Source organism: Phyllobates terribilis, unplaced genomic scaffold (genome assembly GCF_046119375.1).
Source record: "Phyllobates terribilis strain yellow unplaced genomic scaffold, ASM4611937v1 Scaffold_2__4_contigs__length_985480577, whole genome shotgun sequence".
Lineage (NCBI taxonomy): Eukaryota > Metazoa > Chordata > Amphibia > Anura > Dendrobatidae > Phyllobates > Phyllobates terribilis.
In genome coordinates, this window is record NW_027362762.1 from 9,169,430 (window position 1) to 9,191,997 (window position 22,568).

The 22,568-nt window shown below is 49.4% G+C and overlaps 1 protein-coding gene across 4 annotated transcripts in view; it reads right to left on the reverse strand.

The window, feature by feature from the left end:
• Window positions 1-257: 257 nt before the first annotated feature.
• The window catches only part of PDE2A (phosphodiesterase 2A), a 758,587-nt gene continuing 736,276 nt past the window's right edge, over window positions 258-22,568 (reverse strand). For all 4 annotated transcript variants that reach the window (XM_073661082.1, XM_073661081.1, XM_073661080.1 and 1 more), the window contains 4 exons: window positions 10,579-10,691; window positions 10,381-10,419; window positions 2,663-2,769; window positions 258-857 (listed from right to left, as the gene is read on the reverse strand). In XM_073661082.1, coding sequence (XP_073517183.1) covers window positions 641-857; window positions 2,663-2,769; window positions 10,381-10,419; window positions 10,579-10,691 — 476 coding nt within the window. In that variant the 3' untranslated portion in view covers window positions 258-640. The remainder of the gene's footprint in view (window positions 858-2,662; window positions 2,770-10,380; window positions 10,420-10,578; window positions 10,692-22,568) is intronic.

The window sequence follows — 22,568 nt, forward strand, 5'->3', positions numbered from 1 at the left end:
GGGGGGCTGCGGTGTGGGGGGTGCGGTGTGTGGGGGGTGCGATGTGGGGGGGTGCGGTGTGTGGGGGGCTGCGATGTGGGGGGGTGCGGTGTGGGGGGGTGCGGTGTGGGGGGGTGCGGTGTGTGGGGGGTGCGATGTGGGGGGGTGCGGTGTGTGGGGGGCTGCGGTGTGGGGGGGTGCGGTGTGGGGGGTGTGATGTGGGGGGGCTGCGGTGTGGGGGGGTGCGGTGTGTGGGGGCTGCGGTGTGGGGGCTGCGGTGTGGAGGGGTGTGGTGTGGGGGGTGCGGTGTGGGGGGTGTGGTGTGGGGGGTGCGGTGTGGGGGGTGCGGTCCGGTCTGCAGCGGGGGACCGCGGATAACGACTTAAGTGAAAAAAAAAAATAATCCCAACATTCAGTTCAGGAAAAATCTGCAGCAAACATCCGACGGCGCGATGTTCTTCTGCGGGGTCGGCGTGTGTGAATTTGAGGCGAGATTCGCAGGGAGGATCGATCCGTGGCTCCACAGCGCCATCTGGTGTAACATACATTGCACTGCACACTGACGGCAAAACAACCCGGAGGAGCAAGGCGCACAATCGATGGTCCTGACACTGGACGTACAGATATGCGTGTACAGAGGGTCCGCACGGCGGCGCGGGGGTCATTCCGCCTCCATCGAGCCGTTCACTCCGTTCAGTCTATTATAGTCGTCGTCCAGGCTCTCCTGAATGTCGTACTCCTCGTCCAGGAAGTCCAGCGAGTTGTTACTGGGCAGCCCCCGGATGGTGAACTTGTGGGAGACCCGATTCCACTTCACGCGGTTAGAGGCCACGATCTCGTAGAGCTCCGCAGAGAGCGGGAACAGGTCCTTCAGCAGCCTGCACAAGGACAGAAGCAGGCACATGAGCGCGTATAGGGCACAGAAAAAGTCTACACACGCCAGTGAGATCCTACCAGGAAGAATCATTTCACAACTCCCCCCTTTACTGTCGCCCATAATCTGCCCATTAAGAAACAAACTGAAATCTTTTCAGGTGGGAAAAGAAAGAAAATAATGTGGTTGCATAAATCTGCACACCCCTACACTAATCCTCTGTTGCCGTCCCCTGTGTATTTCTGACATTCAGTCTTTTTTGGGTCGGAGTCTATCACTCGGCACATCCATAATTGGAGATCTTTTCCGGCTCCACATCTGATTGCGGGGGCATCTGCTGTGTCCAGCGGCCTCTTCAGGTCACCACAGACTGTCCCTTGGGATCAGGTCCGCGTTCGGCTGTTCCAGAACTTTCATCTTTTTCTGGAGAAGCCGTTGTTTTGGTGATTTGGAGGTCGCTCAGGGTCGTTGTCGCTGAAATTCTTCCTCATCTTCAGCTTTTTAGCAGAGACCTGAAGGTTTTGATACATTGATGGATATTTGGAACTATTCATAATTCCCTCCTGACTAAAGCTCCAGTTCCAGCGGCCGAAAAACAGCTCTAGAGCACAATGCTGCCTCCACCATGCCTCACTGAGGGTATGGTGATCTTCTGGTGATGTGCAGTGTTGATTTTTCACCAAACAGACCTTTTAGAATTATCGCCAAAGAGTCTCATCAGACAGAACACATTTTCCTGCTTTTGGTGACATGATGGAGGTTCTGGCAGGACATCGCCGGGCCTGGATGTTTGTCTTCATAAGGTTTCCGTATTTCCTCCAACCCCACAGGCCAGACATATAAAGAATACAGGAGATTGTTGTCACATGCCAGGACACAACCAGGACTGGCCAGAAATTCCTGCAGCTCCTTTTTGCTGCTGTCGGCCTCTTGTCAGTTTCCTAGACAAATTTTCTTCTTGACTTTTCAATTTTTGAGGGACGTCCAGTTCTAGATAATATTCACCGTTGGGCCAAATTTCATCCCCTTCTTGATGATGTCTTCACAGTGTCCATGGAAGATCTAATGTCTGGGAAATGTGTTTGTCCCTTCTCCTGACTGATAACTTTCCACACCGAGACCCTTTGCTGTGTTGTCAGCTGTTTACAGACCAGAAAATGTCAGGAAAATCCTCAGAGCAGCGACACTTTAGGGTTAATCAGAATCACTGTCAATGTTGGCGGCCGAGCACTGACTGCTGTGTATCATGGAGATAATTGTGATCGGCTGATTCTGAACCCAACCACACCCCCAATAATAAGAGGGTGTGAAGACTTATGCAACCACATTATTGTAGTCTTATTATTTGCATTTTCCCCTCACAATTATTTCCGATTTTTTTTCTCAGTGAATTTGTACAGATTATGGGCAACAATAAAGGGGGAAAAAGTAGACGCAGACCGTCCTGATCACACAGCTTAGGACATATCATCTTCACATCTAATACTCTAGTCACGGCCAAAGATGCATTTAATTTCCAATGCAATTCCTCTACTCCGCTGTGATGCTTTGTGGTAACACAGCAGAGTCAAGCGTGTGATGCACATACACAGCCAGCAGGAGCAGCAGTGAGACATTCAGAGGGCTTATGGGAAGAAGCTGAAATATGAATGCAGCTCTGGATGTGACTAGAGACAAGACATGATGGGCTCATCGCCTGGTGCTGGTTAACACCCCAAGACCACTTGTCCCCTGGGGTCATCCCCTACACCCTTGTTGGGGGTCTTCCCACTGCTCGGCCCCTCGTCGTGCTGTGGCTGCGGCACTCACTTGTAGATGGGCATGGCGATGTGCTCCATGAAGCTGATCTGCAGCTCGGGGATGTACGCCTTCTCCCGGTCCATCATCTCGCTCGGACGGTTCCCCATGGCTTTCTCCTGCAGACGGAGCAAAGTAAAGAGGTGACAAGCCAAGATGGAGGTGAGGACAGTCTGCCAGCGTGGGGGAGGTCCTGTAGGTGCAGATATCGGGTGGGGTCCTGTAGGTGCAGATATCGGGTGGGGGTCCTGTAGGTGCAGATATTGGGTGGGGGTCCTGTAGGTGCAGATATCGGGTGGGGGTCGTGTAGGTGCAGATATCAGGTGGGGGTCGTGTAGGTGCAGATATCGGGTGAGGTACTGTAGGTGCAGATATCGGGTTGGGGTTCTGTAGGTGCAGATATCGGGTGGGGTCCTGTAGGTGCAGATATCGGGTGGGATCCTGTAGGTGCAGATATCGGGTGGGGTCCTGTAGGTGCAGATATCGGGTGGGGTCCTGTAGGTGCAGATATCGGGTGGGGGTCCTGTAGGTGCAGATATCGGGTGGGGTCCTGTAGGTGCAGATATCGGGTGGGGGTCCTGTAGGTGCAGATATTGGGTGGGGGTCCTGTAGGTGCAGATATCGGGTGGGGGTCGTGTAGGTGCAGATATCAGGTGGGGGTCGTGTAGGTGCAGATATCGGGTGGGGTACTGTAGGTGCAGATATCGGGTTGGGGTTCTGTAGGTGCAGATATCGGGTGGGGTCCTGTAGGTGCAGATATCGGGTGGGATCCTGTAGGTGCAGATATCGGGTGGGGTCCTGTAGGTGCAGATATCGGGTGGGGTCCTGTAGGTGCAGATATCGGGAGGGGGTCCTGTAGGTGCAGATATCGGGTGGGGGTCCTGTAGGTGCAGATATCGGGTGGGGGTACTGTAGGTGCAGATATCGGGTGGGGGTCGTGTAGGTGCAGATATCAGGTGGGGGTCGTGTAGGGGCAGATATCGGGTGGGGGTCGTGTAGGTGCAGATATCGGGTGGGGTCCTGTATTTACATATATCTGGTGGGGGTCCTGTAGGTGCAGATATCGGGTGGGGGGGTCGTGTAGGTGCAGATATCGGGTGGGGTCCTGTATTTACATATATCTGGTGGGGGTCCTGTAGGTGCAGATATCGGGTGGGGTCCTGTAGGTGCAGATATCGGGTGGGGTACTGTAGGTGCAGATATCGGGTTGGGGTTCTGTAGGTGCAGATATCGGGTGGGGTCCTGTAGGTGCAGATATCGGGTGGGATCCTGTAGGTGCAGATATCGGGTGGGGGTCCTGTAGGTGCAGATATCGGGTGGGGTCCTGTAGGTGCAGATATCGGGTGGGGTCCTGTAGGTGCAGATATCGGGTGGGGGTCCTGTAGGTGCAGATATCGGGTGGGGGTCCTGTAGGTGCAGATATCGGGTGGGGGTCGTGTAGGTGCAGATATCAGGTGGGGGTCGTGTAGGGGCAGATATCGGGTGGGGGTCGTGTAGGTGCAGATATCGGGTGGGGTACTGTAGGTGCAGATATCGGGTTGGGGTTCTGTAGGTGCAGATATCGGGTGGGGGTCCTGTAGGTGCAGATATCGGGTGGGGTCCTGTAGGTGCAGATATCGGGTGGGATCCTGTAGGTGCAGATATCGGGTGGGGGTCCTGTAGGTGCAGATATCGGGTGGGGTCCTGTAGGTGCAGATATCGGGTGGGGTCCTGTAGGTGCAGATATCGGGTGGGGGTCCTGTAGGTGCAGATATCGGGTGGGGGTCCTGTAGGTGCAGATATCGGGTGGGGGTCCTGTAGGTGCAGATATCGGGTGGGGGTCCTGTAGGTGCAGATATCGGGTGGGGGTCCTGTAGGTGCAGATATCTAGTGGGGGGTCCTGTAGGTGCAGATATCGGGTGGGGTCCTGTAGGTGCAGATATCGGGTGGGGTCCTGTAGGTGCAGATATCGGGTGGGGTCCTGTAGGTGCAGATATCGGGTGGGGTCCTGTAGGTGCAGATATCGGGTGGGATCCTGTAGGTGCAGATATCGGGTGGGGGTCCTGTAGGTGCAGATATCGGGTGGGGGTCGTGTATGTGCAGATATTGGGTGGGGGTCGTGTATGTGCAGATATTGGGTGGGGGTCCTGTAGGTGCAGATATCGGGTGGGGTCCTGTACGTGCAGATAGCGGGTGGGGGTCCTGTAGGTGCAGATATCGGGTGGGGTCCTGTATGTGCAGATATCGGGTGGGGTCCTGTATGTGCAGATATCGGGTGGGGGTCCTGTAGGTGCAGATATCAGGTGGGGGTCGTGTAGGTGCAGATATCAGGTGGGGGTCGTGTAGGTGCAGATATCAGGTGGGGTCGTGTAGGGGCAGATATCGGGTGGGGGTCGTGTAGGTGCAGATATCGGGTGGGGTACTGTAGGTGCAGATATCGGGTTGGGGTTCTGTAGGTGCAGATATCAGGTGGGGGTCCTGTAGGTGCAGATATCGGGTGGGGTCCTGTAGGTGCAGATATCGGGTGGGATCCTGTAGGTGCAGATATCGGGTGGGGGTCCTGTAGGTGCAGATATCGGGTGGGGTCCTGTATGTGCAGATATCGGGTGGGGGTCCTGTAGGTGCAGATATCGGGTGGGGGTCCTGTAGGTGCAGATATCGGGTGGGGTCCTGTATGTGCAGATATCGGGTGGGGGTCCTGTAGGTGCAGATATCGGGTGGGGTCCTGTAGGTGCAGATATCGGGTGGGGTCCTGTAGGTGCAGATATCGGGTGGGGTCCTGTATGTGCAGATATCGGGTGGGGGTCGTGTAGGTGCAGATATCGGGTGGGGGTCGTGTAGGTGCAGATATCAGGTGGGGGTCGTGTAGGTGCAGATATCAGGTGGGGTCGTGTAGGGGCAGATATCGGGTGGGGGTCGTGTAGGTGCAGATATCGGGTGGGGTCGTGTAGGTGCAGATATCGGGTGGGGGTCGTGTAGGTGCAGATATCAGGTGGGGGTCGTGTAGGTGCAGATATCAGGTGGGGTCGTGTAGGGGCAGATATCGGGTGGGGGTCGTGTAGGTGCAGATATCGGGTGGGGTACTGTAGGTGCAGATATCGGGTTGGGGTTCTGTAGGTGCAGATATCGGGTGGGGGTCCTGTAGGTGCAGATATCGGGTGGGGTCCTGTAGGTGCAGATATCGGGTGGGGTCCTGTAGGTGCAGATATCGGGTGGGATCCTGTAGGTGCAGATATCGGGTGGGGGTCCTGTAGGTGCAGATATCGGGTGGGGTCCTGTAGGTGCAGATATCGGGTGGGGTCCTGTAGGTGCAGATATCGGGTGGGGGTCCTGTAGGTGCAGATATCGGGTGGGGGTCCTGTAGGTGCAGATATCGGGTGGGGGTCCTGTAGGTGCAGATATCGGGTGGGGGTCCTGTAGGTGCAGATATCGGGTGGGGGTCCTGTAGGTGCAGATATCTAGTGGGGGGTCCTGTAGGTGCAGATATCGGGTGGGGTCTTGTAGGTGCAGATATCGGGTGGGGTCCTGTAGGTGCAGATATCGGGTGGGATCCTGTAGGTGCAGATATCGGGTGGGGTCCTGTAGGTGCAGATATCGGGTGGGGGTCCTGTAGGTGCAGATATCGGGTGGGGGTCGTGTATGTGCAGATATTGGGTGGGGGTCGTGTATGTGCAGATATTGGGTGGGGGTCCTGTAGGTGCAGATATCGGGTGGGGTCCTGTACGTGCAGATATCGGGTGGGGGTCCTGTAGGTGCAGATATCGGGTGGGGTCCTGTATGTGCAGATATCGGGTGGGGTCCTGTATGTGCAGATATCGGGTGGGGGTCCTGTAGGTGCAGATATCGGGTGGGGGTCCTGTAGGTGCAGATATCGGGTGGGGGTCCTGTAGGTGCAGATATCGGGTGGGGTCCTGTACGTGCAGATATCGGGTGGGGTCCTGTATGTGCAGATATCGGGTGGGGTCCTGTAGGTGCAGATATCGGGTGGGGGTCCTGTATGTGCAGATATCGGGTGGGGTCCTGTATGTGCAGATATCGGGTGGGGTCCTGTATGTGCAGATATTGGGTGGGGGTCCTGTAGGTGCAGATATCGGGTGGGGGTCCTGTAGGTGCAGATATCGGGTGGGGTCCTGTATGTGCAGATATCGGGTGGGGGTCCTGTAGGTGCAGATATCGGGTGGGGTCCTGTATGTGCAGATATCGGGTGGGGGTCCTGTAGGTGCAGATATCGGGTGGGGTCCTGTAGGTGCAGATATCGGGTGGGGGTCCTGTAGGTGCAGATATCGGGTGGGGTCCTGTATGTGCAGATATCGGGTGGGGGTCCTGTAGGTGCAGATATCGGGTGGGGTCCTGTATGTGCAGATATCGGGTGGGGGTCCTGTAGGTGCAGATATCGGGTGGGGTCCTGTAGGTGCAGATATCGGGTGGGGGTCCTGTAGGTGCAGATATCGGGTGGGGTCCTGTATGTGCAGATATCGGGTGGGGGTCCTGTAGGTGCAGATATCGGGTGGGGTCCTGTATGTGCAGATATCGGGTGGGGTCCTGTATGTGCAGATATCGGGTGGGGGTCCTGTAGGTGCAGATATCGGGTGGGGGTCCTGTAGGTGCAGATATCGGGTGGGGTCCTGTATGTGCAGATATCGGGTGGGGGTCCTGTAGGTGCAGATATCGGGTGGGGTCCTGTAGGTGCAGATATCGGGTGGGGGTCCTGTATGTGCAGATATCGGGTGGGATCCTGTAGGTGCAGATATCGGGTGGGGGTCCTGTAGGTGCAGATATCGGGTGGGGTCCTGTATGTGCAGATATCGGGTGGGGGTCCTGTAGGTGCAGATATCGGGTGGGGGTCCTGTAGGTGCAGATATCGGGTGGGGTCCTGTATGTGCAGATATCGGGTGGGGGTCCTGTAGGTGCAGATATCGGGTGGGGTCCTGTAGGTGCAGATATCGGGTGGGGTCCTGTAGGTGCAGATATCGGGTGGGGTCCTGTATGTGCAGATATCGGGTGGGGGTCGTGTAGGTGCAGATATCGGGTGGGGGTCGTGTAGGTGCAGATATCAGGTGGGGGTCGTGTAGGTGCAGATATCAGGTGGGGTCGTGTAGGGGCAGATATCGGGTGGGGGTCGTGTAGGTGCAGATATCGGGTGGGGTCGTGTAGGTGCAGATATCGGGTGGGGGTCGTGTAGGTGCAGATATCAGGTGGGGGTCGTGTAGGTGCAGATATCAGGTGGGGTCGTGTAGGGGCAGATATCGGGTGGGGGTCGTGTAGGTGCAGATATCGGGTGGGGTACTGTAGGTGCAGATATCGGGTTGGGGTTCTGTAGGTGCAGATATCGGGTGGGGGTCCTGTAGGTGCAGATATCGGGTGGGGTCCTGTAGGTGCAGATATCGGGTGGGGTCCTGTAGGTGCAGATATCGGGTGGGATCCTGTAGGTGCAGATATCGGGTGGGGGTCCTGTAGGTGCAGATATCGGGTGGGGTCCTGTAGGTGCAGATATCGGGTGGGGTCCTGTAGGTGCAGATATCGGGTGGGGGTCCTGTAGGTGCAGATATCGGGTGGGGGTCCTGTAGGTGCAGATATCGGGTGGGGGTCCTGTAGGTGCAGATATCGGGTGGGGGTCCTGTAGGTGCAGATATCGGGTGGGGGTCCTGTAGGTGCAGATATCTAGTGGGGGGTCCTGTAGGTGCAGATATCGGGTGGGGTCTTGTAGGTGCAGATATCGGGTGGGGTCCTGTAGGTGCAGATATCGGGTGGGATCCTGTAGGTGCAGATATCGGGTGGGGTCCTGTAGGTGCAGATATCGGGTGGGGGTCCTGTAGGTGCAGATATCGGGTGGGGGTCGTGTATGTGCAGATATTGGGTGGGGGTCGTGTATGTGCAGATATTGGGTGGGGGTCCTGTAGGTGCAGATATCGGGTGGGGTCCTGTACGTGCAGATATCGGGTGGGGGTCCTGTAGGTGCAGATATCGGGTGGGGTCCTGTATGTGCAGATATCGGGTGGGGTCCTGTATGTGCAGATATCGGGTGGGGGTCCTGTAGGTGCAGATATCGGGTGGGGGTCCTGTAGGTGCAGATATCGGGTGGGGGTCCTGTAGGTGCAGATATCGGGTGGGGTCCTGTACGTGCAGATATCGGGTGGGGTCCTGTATGTGCAGATATCGGGTGGGGTCCTGTAGGTGCAGATATCGGGTGGGGGTCCTGTATGTGCAGATATCGGGTGGGGTCCTGTATGTGCAGATATCGGGTGGGGTCCTGTATGTGCAGATATTGGGTGGGGGTCCTGTAGGTGCAGATATCGGGTGGGGGTCCTGTAGGTGCAGATATCGGGTGGGGTCCTGTATGTGCAGATATCGGGTGGGGGTCCTGTAGGTGCAGATATCGGGTGGGGTCCTGTATGTGCAGATATCGGGTGGGGGTCCTGTAGGTGCAGATATCGGGTGGGGTCCTGTAGGTGCAGATATCGGGTGGGGGTCCTGTAGGTGCAGATATCGGGTGGGGTCCTGTATGTGCAGATATCGGGTGGGGGTCCTGTAGGTGCAGATATCGGGTGGGGTCCTGTATGTGCAGATATCGGGTGGGGTCCTGTATGTGCAGATATCGGGTGGGGGTCCTGTAGGTGCAGATATCGGGTGGGGGTCCTGTAGGTGCAGATATCGGGTGGGGTCCTGTATGTGCAGATATCGGGTGGGGGTCCTGTAGGTGCAGATATCGGGTGGGGTCCTGTAGGTGCAGATATCGGGTGGGGGTCCTGTATGTGCAGATATCGGGTGGGGTCCTGTAGGTGCAGATATCGGGTGGGGTCCTGTAGGTGCAGATATCGGGTGGGGTCCTGTAGGTGCAGATATCGGGTGGGGTCCTGTAGGTGCAGATATCGGGTGGGGTCCTGTAGGTGCAGATATCGGGTGGGGGTCCTGTAGGTGCAGATATCGGGTGGGGTCCTGTAGGTGCAGATATCGGGTGGGGTCCTGTAGGTGCAGATATCGGGTGGGGGTCGTGTATGTGCAGATATCGGGTGGGGGTCCTGTAGGTGCAGATATCGGGTGGGGTCCTGTATGTGCAGATATCGGGTGGGGTCCTGTAGGTGCAGATATCGGGTGGGGTCCTGTAGGTGCAGATATCGGGTGGGGTCCTGTATGTGCAGATATCGGGTGGGGTCCTGTAGGTGCAGATATCGGGTGGGGTCCTGTAGGTGCAGATATCGGGTGGGGGTCGTGTATGTGCAGATATCGGGTGGGGGTCCTGTAGGTGCAGATATCGGGTGGGGTCCTGTATGTGCAGATATCGGGTGGGGTCCTGTAGGTGCAGATATCGGGTGGGGTCCTGTATGTGCAGATATCGGGTGGGGGTCCTGTAGGTGCAGATATCGGGTGGGGTCCTGTATGTGCAGATATCGGGTGGGGTCCTGTAGGTGCAGATATCGGGTGGGGTCCTGTAGGTGCAGATATCGGGTGGGGTCCTGTATGTGCAGATATCGGGTGGGGGTCCTGTAGGTGCAGATATCGGGTGGGGTCCTGTATGTGCAGATATCGGGTGGGGGTCCCGTAGGTGCAGATATCGGGGGGGGTCCTGTAGGTGCAGATATCGGGTGGGGGTCCTGTATGTGCAGATATCGGGTGGGGTCCTGTAGGTGCAGATATCGGGTGGGGTCCTGTAGGTGCAGATATCGGGTGGGGTCCTGTAGGTGCAGATATCGGGTGGGGTCCTGTAGGTGCAGATATCGGGTGGGGGTCCTGTATTTGGTGCCGTCACTCACCAGGTCGCCCTGAGAGAAGAATTCTTTGTAAATCAGCTCCTGTAATGACAGATTATAATCAGATTACATTCAGCAGAGTTTCCTTTCCCTTTTCTTCAGGTTCTAGTTAATTCCAACCACTCCGCGGCCGCAGAACAAGACACTGATGAAGGAGCATCAGCTACAGCATCACAGAGTATTTCAGGAGCGGGCACTCACAGCAATCTTTCTGGTGGTTTTCCAGCCTTTGGTTTGATCAGAGAGGTCACATGAGGTCATGAGGAGGCAGAGGAGGAGGTCGTGGTGGTGCTTGTTTTTGGGATCATAACCATCTGCAACACAGAAAGATATCAATGAACATAGAAAGGAGCAGAGGAGACAATGGGGGCCCCTCATCTACCGGGGGGCCACAGTGCAATCTTATCTCTACATGCAACAGGGAAAAGAGGTTGTGACCTCTGTAGATGCTCCGGACCACATCCTGTATTATACTCCAGAGCTGCACTCACTATTCTGCTGGTGCAGTCACTGTGTACATACATTACATTACTGATCCGGACCACATCCTGTATTATACTCCAGAGCTGCACTCACTATTCTGCTGGTGCAGTCACTGTGTACATACATTACATTACTGATCCTGAGTTACATCCTGTATTATACTCCAGAGCTGCACTCACTATTCTGCTGGTGCAGTCACTGTGTACATACATTACATTACTGATCCTGAGTTACCTCCTGTATTATACTCCAGAGCTGTGCTCACTATTCTGCTGGTGCAGTCACTGTGTACATACATTACATTACTGATCCTGAGTTACCTCCTGTATTATACTCCAGAGCTGCACGCACTATTCTGCTGGTGCAGTCACTGTGTACATACATTACATTACTGATCCTGAGTTACCTCCTGTATTATACTCCAGAGCTGCACGCACTATTCTGCTGGTGCAGTCACTGTGTACATACATTACATTACTGATCCTGAGTTACCTCCTGTATCATACTCCAGAGCTGCACTCACTATTCTGCTGGGGCAGTCACTGTGTACATACATTACATTACTGATCCTGAGTTACATCCTGTATTATACTCCAGAGCTGCATGCACTATTCTGCTGGTGCAGTCACTGTGTACATACATTACATTACTGATCCTGAGTTACCTCCTGTATCATACTCCAGAGCTGCACTCACTATTCTGCTGGGGCAGTCACTGTGTACATACATTACATTACTGATCCTGAGTTACATCCTGTATTATACTCCAGAGCTGCACGAACTATTCTGCTGGTGCAGTCACTGTGTACATACATTACATTACTGATCCTGAGTTACCTCCTGTATTATACTCCAGAGCTGTGCTCACTATTCTGCTGGTGCAGTCACTGTGTACATACATTACATTACTGATCCTGAGTTACATCCTGTATTATACTCCAGAGCTGCACTCACTATTCTGCTGGTGCAGTCACTGTGTACATACATTACATTACTGATCCTGAGTTACATCCTGTATTATCCTCCAGAGCTGCACTCACTATTCTGCTGGTGCAGTCACTGTGTACATACATTACATTACTGATCCTGTTTTACAATCTGTATTATACTCCAGAGCTGCACTCACTATTCTGCTGGTGCAGTCACTGTGTACATACATTACATTACTGATCCTGAGTTACATCCTGTATTATACTCCAGAGCTGCACTCACTATTCTGCTGGTGCAGTCACTGTGTACATACATTACATTACTGATCCTGAGTTACATCCTGTATTATACTCCAGAGCTGCACTCACTATTCTGCTGGTACAGTCACTGTGTACATGCATTACATTACTGATCCTGTGTTACATCCTGTATTATACTCCAGAGCTGCACTCACTATTCTGCTGGTGCAGTCACTGTGTACATACATTACATTACTGATCCTGTGTTACATCCTGTATTATACTCCAGAGCTGCACTCACTATTCTGCTGGTACAGTCACTGTGTACATACATTACATTACTGATCCTGAGTTACATCCTGTATTATACTCCAGAGCTGCGCTCACTATTCTGCTGGTGCAGACACTGTGTACATACATTACATTACTGATCCTGAGTTACATCCTGTATTATACCGCAGAGCTGCGCTCACTATTCTGTTGGTGCAGTCACTGTGTACATACATTACATTACTGATCCTGAGTTACCTCCTGTATTATACTCCAGAGCTGCGCTCACTATTCTGCTGGTGCAGTCACTGTGTACATACATTACATTACTGATCCTGAGTTACATCCTGTATTATACCACAGAGCTGCGCTCACTATTCTGCTGGTGCAGTCACTGTGTACATACATTACATTACTGATCCCGAGTTACATCCTGTATTATACTCCAGAGCTGCACTCACTATACTGCTGGTGCAGTCACTGTGTACATACATTACATTACTGATCCTGAGTTACCTCCTGTATTATACTCCAGAGCTGCACGCACTAATCTGCTGGTGCAGTCACTGTGTACATACATTACATTACTGATCCTGAGTTACATCCTGTATTATACTCCAGAGCGGCACTCACTATTCTGCTGGTGCAGTCACTGTGTACATACATTACATTACTGATCCTGAGTTACATCCTGTATTATACTCCAGAGCTGCACTCACTATTCTGCTGGTGCAGTCACTGTGTACATACATTACATTACTGATCCGGACCACATCCTGTATTATACTCCAGAGCTGCACTCACTCTTCTGCTGGTGCAGTCACTGTGTACATACATTACATTACTGATCCTGAGTTACCTCCTGTATTATACTCCAGAGCTGCACTCACTCTTCTGCTGGTGCAGTCACTGTGTACATACATTACATTACTGATCCTGAGTTACCTCCTGTATTATACTCCAGAGCTGCACTCACTATTCTGCTGGTGCAGACACTGTGTACATACATTACATTACTGATCCTGAGTTACCTCCTGTATTATACTCCAGAGCTGCACTCACTATTCTGCTGGTGCAGTCACTGTGTACATACATTACATTACTGATCCTGAGTTACCTCCTGTATTATACTCCAGAGCTGCACTCACTATTCTGCTGGTGCAGTCACTGTGTACATACATTACATTACTGATCCTGAGTTACCTCCTGTATTATACTCCAGAGCTGCACTCACTATTCTGCTGGTGCAGTCACTGTGTACATACATTACATTACTGATCCTGAGTTACATCCTGTATTATACTCCAGAGCTGCACTCACTATTCTGCTGGTGCAATCACTGTGTACATACATTACATTACTGATCCTGAGTTACCTCCTGTATTATACTCCAGAGCTGCACTCACTATTCTGCTGGTGCAGTCACTGTGTACATACATTACATTACTGATCCTGAGTTACATCCTGTATTATACTCCAGAGCTGCACTCACTATTCTGCGGATGCAGTCAGTGTATACATACATTACATTACTGATCCTGAGATACATACTGTATTATACTCCAGAGCTGCACTCACTATTCTGCTGGTGCAGTCACTGTGTACATACATTACATTACTGATCCTGAGTTACCTCCTGTATTATACTCCAGAGCTGCACTCACTATTCTGCTGGTGCAGTCACTGTGTACATACATTACATTACTGATCCTGAGTTACCTCCTGTATTATACTCCAGAGCTGCACTCACTATTCTGCGGATGCAGTCACTGTATACATACATTACATTACTGATCCTGAGATACATACTGTATTATACTCCAGAGCTGCACTCACTATTCTGCTGGTGCAGTCACTGTGTACATACAATACATTACTGATCCTGAGTTACCTCCTGTGTTATACTCCAGAGCTGCACTCACTATTCTGCTGGTGCAGTCACTGCGTACATACATTACATTACTGATCCTGAGTTACATCCTGTATTATACTCCAGAGCTGCACTCACTATTCTGCTTGGGCAGTCATTGTGTACATACATTACATTACTGATCCTGAGTTACCTCCTGTATTATACTCCAGAGCTGCACTCACTATTCTGCTGGTGCAGTCACTGTGTACATACATTACATTACTGATCCTGAGTTACAACCTGTATTATACTCCAGAGCTGCACTCACTAATCTGCTGGTGCAGTCGCTGTGTACATACATTACATTACTGACCCTGAGTTACATCCTGTATTATACCCCAGAGCTGCACTCACTATTCTGCTGGTGCAGTCACTGTGTACATACATTACATTACTGATCCTGAGCTACCTCCTGTATTATACTCCAGAGCTGTGCTCACTATTCTGCTGGTGCAGTCACTGTGCACATACATTACAGTACTGATCCTGAGTTACATCCTGTATTATACTCCAGAGCTGCACTCACTATACTGCTGGTGCTGTCACTGTGTACATACATTACATTACTGATCCTGAGTTACATCCTGTACTATACTCCAGAGCTGCACTCACTATTCTGCTGGTGCAGTCAATGTGTACATACATTACATTACTGATCCTGAGTTATATCCTGTATTATACTCCAGAGCTGCACTCACTATTCTGCTGGTGCAGTCACTGTGTACATACATTACATTACTGATCCTGAGTTACCTCCTGTATTGTACTCCAGAGCTGCGCTCACTATTCTGCTGGTGCAGTCACTGTGTACATACATTACATTACTGATCCTGAGTTACATCCTGTATTATACCCCAGAGCTGCGCTCACTATTCTGCTGGTGCAGTCACTGTGCACATACATTACAGTACTGATCCTGAGTTACATCCTGTATTATACTCCAGAGCTGCACTCACTATTCTGCTGGTGCAGTCACTGTGTACATACATTACATTACTGATCCTGAGTTACCTCCTGTATTATACTCCAGAGCTGCACGCACTATTCTGCTGGTGCAGTCACTGTGTACATACATTACATTACTGATCCTGAGTTACATCCTGTATTATACTCCAGAGCTGCACTCACTATTCTGCTGGTGCAGTCACTGTGTACATACATTACATTACTGATCCTGAGTTACATCCTGTATTATACTCCAGAGCTGCACTCACTATTCTGCTGGTGCAGTCACTGTGTACATACATTACATTACTGATCCGGACCACATCCTGTATTATACTCCAGAGCTGCACTCACTCTTCTGCTGGTGCAGTCACTGTGTACATACATTACATTACTGATCCTGAGTTACCTCCTGTATTATACTCCAGAGCTGCACTCACTCTTCTGCTGGTGCAGTCACTGTGTACATACATTACATTACTGATCCTGAGTTACCTCCTGTATTATACTCCAGAGCTGCACTCACTATTCTGCTGGTGCAGACACTGTGTACATACATTACATTACTGATCCTGAGTTACCTCCTGTATTATACTCCAGAGCTGCACTCACTATTCTGCTGGTGCAGTCACTGTGTACATACATTACATTACTGATCCTGAGTTACCTCCTGTATTATACTCCAGAGCTGCACTCACTATTCTGCTGGTGCATTCACTGTGTACATACATTACATTACTGATCCTGAGTTACCTCCTGTATTATACTCCAGAGCTGCACTCACTATTCTGCTGGTGCAGTCACCGTGTACATACATTACATTACTGATCCTGAGTTACATCCTGTATTATACTCCAGAGCTGCACTCACTATTCTGCTGGTGCAATCACTGTGTACATACATTACATTACTGATCCTGAGTTACCTCCTGTATTATACTCCAGAGCTGCACTCACTATCCTGCTGGTGCAGTCACTGTGTACATACATTACATTACTGATCCTGAGTTACATCCTGTATTATACTCCAGAGCTGCACTCACTATTCTGCTGGTGCAGTCACTGTGTACATACATTACATTACTGATCCTGAGTTACCTCCTGTATTATACTCCAGAGCTGCACTCACTATTCTGCGGATGCAGTCACTGTATACATACATTACATTACTGATCCTGAGATACATACTGTATTATACTCCAGAGCTGCACTCACTATTCTGCTGGTGCAGTCACTGCGTACATACATTACTTAACTGATCCTGAGTTACATCCTGTATTATACTCCAGAGCTGCACTCACTATTCTGCTTGGGCAGTCATTGTGTACATACATTACATTACTGATCCTGAGTTACCTCCTGTATTATACTCCAGAGCTGCACTCACTAATCTGCTGGTGCAGTCGCTGTGTACATACATTACATTACTGACCCTGAGTTACATCCTGTATTATACCCCAGAGCTGCACTCACTATTCTGCTGGTGCAGTCACTGTGTACATACATTACATTACTGATCCTGAGTTACATCCTGTATTATACTCCAGAGCTGCACTCACTATTCTGCTGGTGCAGTCACTGTGTACATACATTACATTACTGATCCTGAGTTACATCCTGTATTATACTCCAGAGCTGCACTCACTATTCTGCTGGTGCAGACACTGTGTACATACAATACATTACTGATCCTGAGTTACCTCCTGTATTATACTCCAGAGCTGCACTCACTATTCTGCTGTTGCAGTCACTGCGTACATACATTACATTACTGATCCTGAGTTACATCCTGTATTATACTCCAGAGCTGCACTCACTATTCTGCTTGGGCAGTAATTGTGTACATACATTACATTACTGATCCTGAGTTACCTCCTGTATTATACTCCAGAGCTGCACTCACTAATCTGCTGGTGCAGTCGCTGTGTACATACATTACATTACTGACCCTGAGTTACATCCTGTATTATACCCCAGAGCTGCACTCACTATTCTGCTGGTGCAGTCACTGTGTACATACATTACATTACTGATCCTGAGTTACATCCTGTATTATACTCCAGAGCTGCACTCACTATTCTGCTGGGGCAGTCACTGTGTACATACATTACATTACTGATCCTGAGTTACATCCTGTATTATACTCCAGAGCTGCACTCACTATTCTGCTGGTGCAGTCACTGTGTACATACATTACATTACTGATCCTGAGTTACATCCTGTATTATACTCCAGAGCTGCACTCACTATTCTGCTGGTGCAGTCACTGTGTATATACATTACATTACTGATCCTGAGTTACATCCTGTATTATACTCCAGAGCTGCACTCACTATTCTGCTGGTGCAGTCACTGTGTACATACATTACATTACTGATCCTGAGTTACCTCCTGTATTATACTCCAGAGCTGCACTCACTATTCTGCTGGTGCAGTCACTGTGTACATACATTAGATTACTGATCCTGAGTTACCTCCTGTATTATACTCCAGAGCTGCGCTCACTATTCTGCTGGTGCAGTCACTGTGTACATACATTACATTACTGATCCTGAGTTACATCCTGTATTATACTCCAGAGCTGCACTCACTATTCTGCTGGTGCAGTCACTGTGTACATACATTACATTACTGATCCTGAGTTACATCCTGTATTATACTCCAGAGCTGCACTCACTATTCTGCTGGTGCAGTCACTGTGTACATACATTACATTACTGATCCTGAGTTACCTCCTGTATTATACTCCAGAGCTGCACGCACTATTCTGCTGGTGCAGTCACTGTGTACATACATTACATTACTGATCCTGAGTTACATCCTGTATTATCCTCCAGAGCTGCACTCACTATTCTGCTGGTGCAGTCACTGTGTACATACATTACATTACTGATCCTGTTTTACAATCTGTATTATACTCCAGAGCTGCACTCACTATTCTGCTGGTGCAGTCACTGTGTACATACATTACATTACTGATCCTGAGTTACATCCTGTATTATACTCCAGAGCTGCACTCACTATTCTGCTGGTGCAGTCACTGTGTACATACATTACATTACTGATCCTGAGTTACATCCTGTATTATACTCCAGAGCTGCACTCACTATTCTGCTGGTACAGTCACTGTGTACATGCATTACATTACTGATCCTGTGTTACATCCTGTATTATACTCCAGAGCTGCACTCACTACTCTGCTGGTGCAGTCACTGTGTACATACATTACATTACTGATCCTGTGTTACATCCTGTATTATACTCCAGAGCTGCACTCACTATTCTGCTGGTACAGTCACTGTGTACATACATTACATTACTGATCCTGAGTTACATCCTGTATTATACTCCAGAGCTGCGCTCACTATTCTGCTGGTGCAGACACTGTGTACATACATTACATTACTGATCCTGAGTTACATCCTGTATTATACCGCAGAGCTGCGCTCACTACTCTACTGGTGCAGTCACTGTGCACATACATTACAGTACTGATCCTGAGTTACATCCTGTATTATACTCCAGAGCTGCACTCACTATACTGCTGGTGCTGTCACTGTATACATACATTACATTACTGATCCTGAGCTAAATCCTGTACTATACTCCAGAGCTGCACTCACTATTCTGCTGGTGCAGTCAATGTGTACATACATTACATTACTGATCCTGAGTTATATCCTGTATTATACTCCAGAGCTGCACTCACTATTCTGCTGGTGCAGTCACTGTGTACATACATTACATTACTGATCCTGAGTTACCTCCTGTATTATACTCCAGAGCTGCGCTCACTATTCTGCTGGTGCAGTCACTGTGTACATACATTACATTACTGATCCTGAGTTACATCCTGTATTATACCCCAGAGCTGCGCTCACTATTCTGCTGGTGCAGTCACTGTGCACATACATTACAGTACTGATCCTGAGTTACATCCTGTATTATACTCCAGAGCTGCACTCACTATTCTGCTGGTGCAGTCACTGTGTACATACATTACATTACTGATCCTGATTTACCTCCTGTATTATACTCCAGAGCTGCACGCACTATTCTGCTGGTGCAGTCACTGTGTACATACATTACATTACTGATCCTGAGTTACCTCCTGTATTATACTCCAGAGCTGCACTCACTATTCTGCTGGTGCAGTCACTGTGTACATACATTACATTACAGACCCTGAGTTACATCCTGTATTATACTCCAGAGCTGCACTCACTATTCTGCTGGTGCAGTCACTGTGTACATACATTACATTACTGATCCTGAGTTACATCCTGTATTATACTCCAGAGCTGCACTCACTATTCTGCTGGTGCAGACACTGTGTACATACATTACATTACTGATCCTGATTTACCTCCTGTATTATACTCCAGAGCTGCACGCACTATTCTGCTGGTGCAGTCACTGTGTACATACATTACATTACTGATCCTGATTTACCTCCTGTATTATACTCCAGAGCTGCACGCACTATTCTGCTGGTGCAGTCACTGTGTACATACATTACATTACTGATCCTGATTTACCTCCTGTATTATACTCCAGAGCTGCACTCACTATTCTGCTGGTGCAGTCACTGTGTACATACATTACATTACTGATCCTGAGTTACATCCTGTATTATACTCCAGAGCTGCACTCACTATTCTGCTGGTGCAGTCACTGTGTACATACATTACATTACTGATCCTGAGTTACCTCCTGTATTATACTCCAGAGCTGCACTCACTATTCTGCTGGTGCAGTCACTGTGTACATACATTACATTACTGATCCTGTGTTACATCCTGTATTATACTCCAGAGCTGCACTCACTATTCTGCTGGTGCAGTCACTGTGTACATACAATACGATTACTGATCCTGTGTTACATCCTGTATTATACTCCAGAGCTGCACTCACTATTCTGCTGGTACAGTCACTGTGTACATACATTACATTACTGATCCTGAGTTACATCCTGTATTATACTCCAGAGCTGCGCTCACTATTCTGCTGGTGCAGACACTGTGTACATACATTACATTACTGATCCTGAGTTACATCCTGTATTATACCGCAGAGCTGCACTCATTATTCTGCTGGTACAGTCACTGTGTACATACATTACATTACTGATCCTGAGTTACATCCTGTATTATACTCCAGAGCTGCACTCACTATTCTGCTGGTGCAGTCACTGTGCACATACATTACAGTACTGATCCTGAGTTACATCCTGTATTATACTCCAGAGCTGCACTCACTATACTGCTGGTGCTGTCACTGTGTACATACATTACATTACAGACCCTGAGTTACCTCCTGTTTTATACTCCAGAGCTGCACTCACTATTCTGCTGGTGCAGTCCCTGTGTACATACATTACATTACTGATCCTGAGTTACATCCTGTGTTATACTCCAGAGCTGCACTCACTATTCTGCTGGTGCAGTCACTGTGTACATACATTACATTACTGATCCTGAGTTATATCCTGTATTATACTCCAGAGCTGCACTCACTATTCTGCTGGTGCAGTCACTGTGTACATACATTACATTACTGATCCTGAGTTACATCCTGTATTATACTCCAGAGCTGCACTCACTATTCTGCTGGTGCAGTCACTGTGTACATACATTACATTACTGATCCTGTGTTACATCCTGTATTATACTCCAGAGCTGCACTCACTATTCTGCTGGTACAGTCACTGTGTACATACATTACATTACTGATCCTGAGTTACATCCTGTATTATACTCCAGAGCTGCGCTCACTATTCTGCTGGTGCAGACACTGTGTACATACATTACATTACTGATCCTGTGTTACATCCTGTATTATACCGCAGAGCTGCGCTCACTATTCTGCTGGTGCAGTCACTGTGCACATACATTACAGTACTGATCCTGAGTTACATCCTGTATTATACTCCAGAGCTGCACTCACTATTCTGCTGGTGCAGTCACTGTGTACATACATTACATTACTGATCCTGAGTTACATCCTGTATTATCCTCCAGAGCTGCACTCACTATACTGCTGGTGCTGTCACTGTGTACATACATTACATTACTGATCCTGAGTTACATCCTGTACTATACTCCAGAGCTGCACTCACTATTCTGCTGGTGCAGTCAATGTGTACATACATTACATTACTGATCCTGAGTTATATCCTGTATTATACTCCAGAGCTGCACTCACTATTCTGCTGGTGCAGTCACTGTGTACTTACATTACATTACTGATCCTGAGTTACCTCCTGTATTATACTCCAGAGCTGCGCTCACTATTCTGCTGGTGCAGTCACTGTGTACATACATTACATTACTGATCCTGAGTTACATCCTGTATTATACCCCAGAGCTGCGCTCACTATTCTGCTGGTGCAGTCACTGTGCACATACATTACAGTACTGATCCTGAGTTACATCCTGTATTATACTCCAGAGCTGCACTCACTATTCTGCTGGTGCAGTCACTGTGTACATACATTACATTACTGATCCTGAGTTACCTCCTGTATTATACTCCAGAGCTGCGCTCACTATTCTGCTGGTGCAGTACTGATCCTGAGTTACATCCTGTATTATACTCCAGAGCTGCACTCACTATTCTGCTGGTGCAGTCACTGTGTACATACATTACATTACTGATCCTGAGTTACCTCCTGTATTATACTCCAGAGCTGCGCTCACTATTCTGCTGGTGCAGTACTGATCCTGAGTTACCTCCTGTATTATACTCCAGAGCTGCACGCACTATTCTGCTGGTGCAGTCACTGTGTACATACATTACATTACTGATCCTGAGTTACATCCTGTATTATCCTCCAGAGCTGCACTCACTATTCTGCTGGTGCAGTCACTGTGTACATACATTACATTACTGATCCTGTGTTACATCCTGTATTATACTCCAGAGCTGCACTCACTATTCTGCTGGTGCAGTCACTGTGTACATACATTACATTAATGATCCTGAGTTACATCCTGTATTATCCTCCGGAGCTGCACTCACTATTCTACTGGTGCAGTCACTGTGTACATACATTACATTACTGATCCTGAGTTACCTCCTGTATTATACTCCAGAGCTGCACTCACTATTCTGCTGGTGCAGTCACTGTGTACATACATTACATTACTGATCCTGAGTTACCTCCTGTATTATACTCCAGAGCTGCACTCACTATTCTGCTGGTGCAGACACTGTGTACATACATTACATTACTGATCCTGAGTTACATCCTGTATTATACCCCAGAGCTGTACTCACTATTCTGCTGGTGCAGTCACTGTGTACATACATTACATTACTGATCCTGAGTTACATCCTGTATTATACTCCAGAGCTGCACTCACTATTCTGCTGGTGCAGTCACTGTGTACATACATTACATTACTGATCCTGA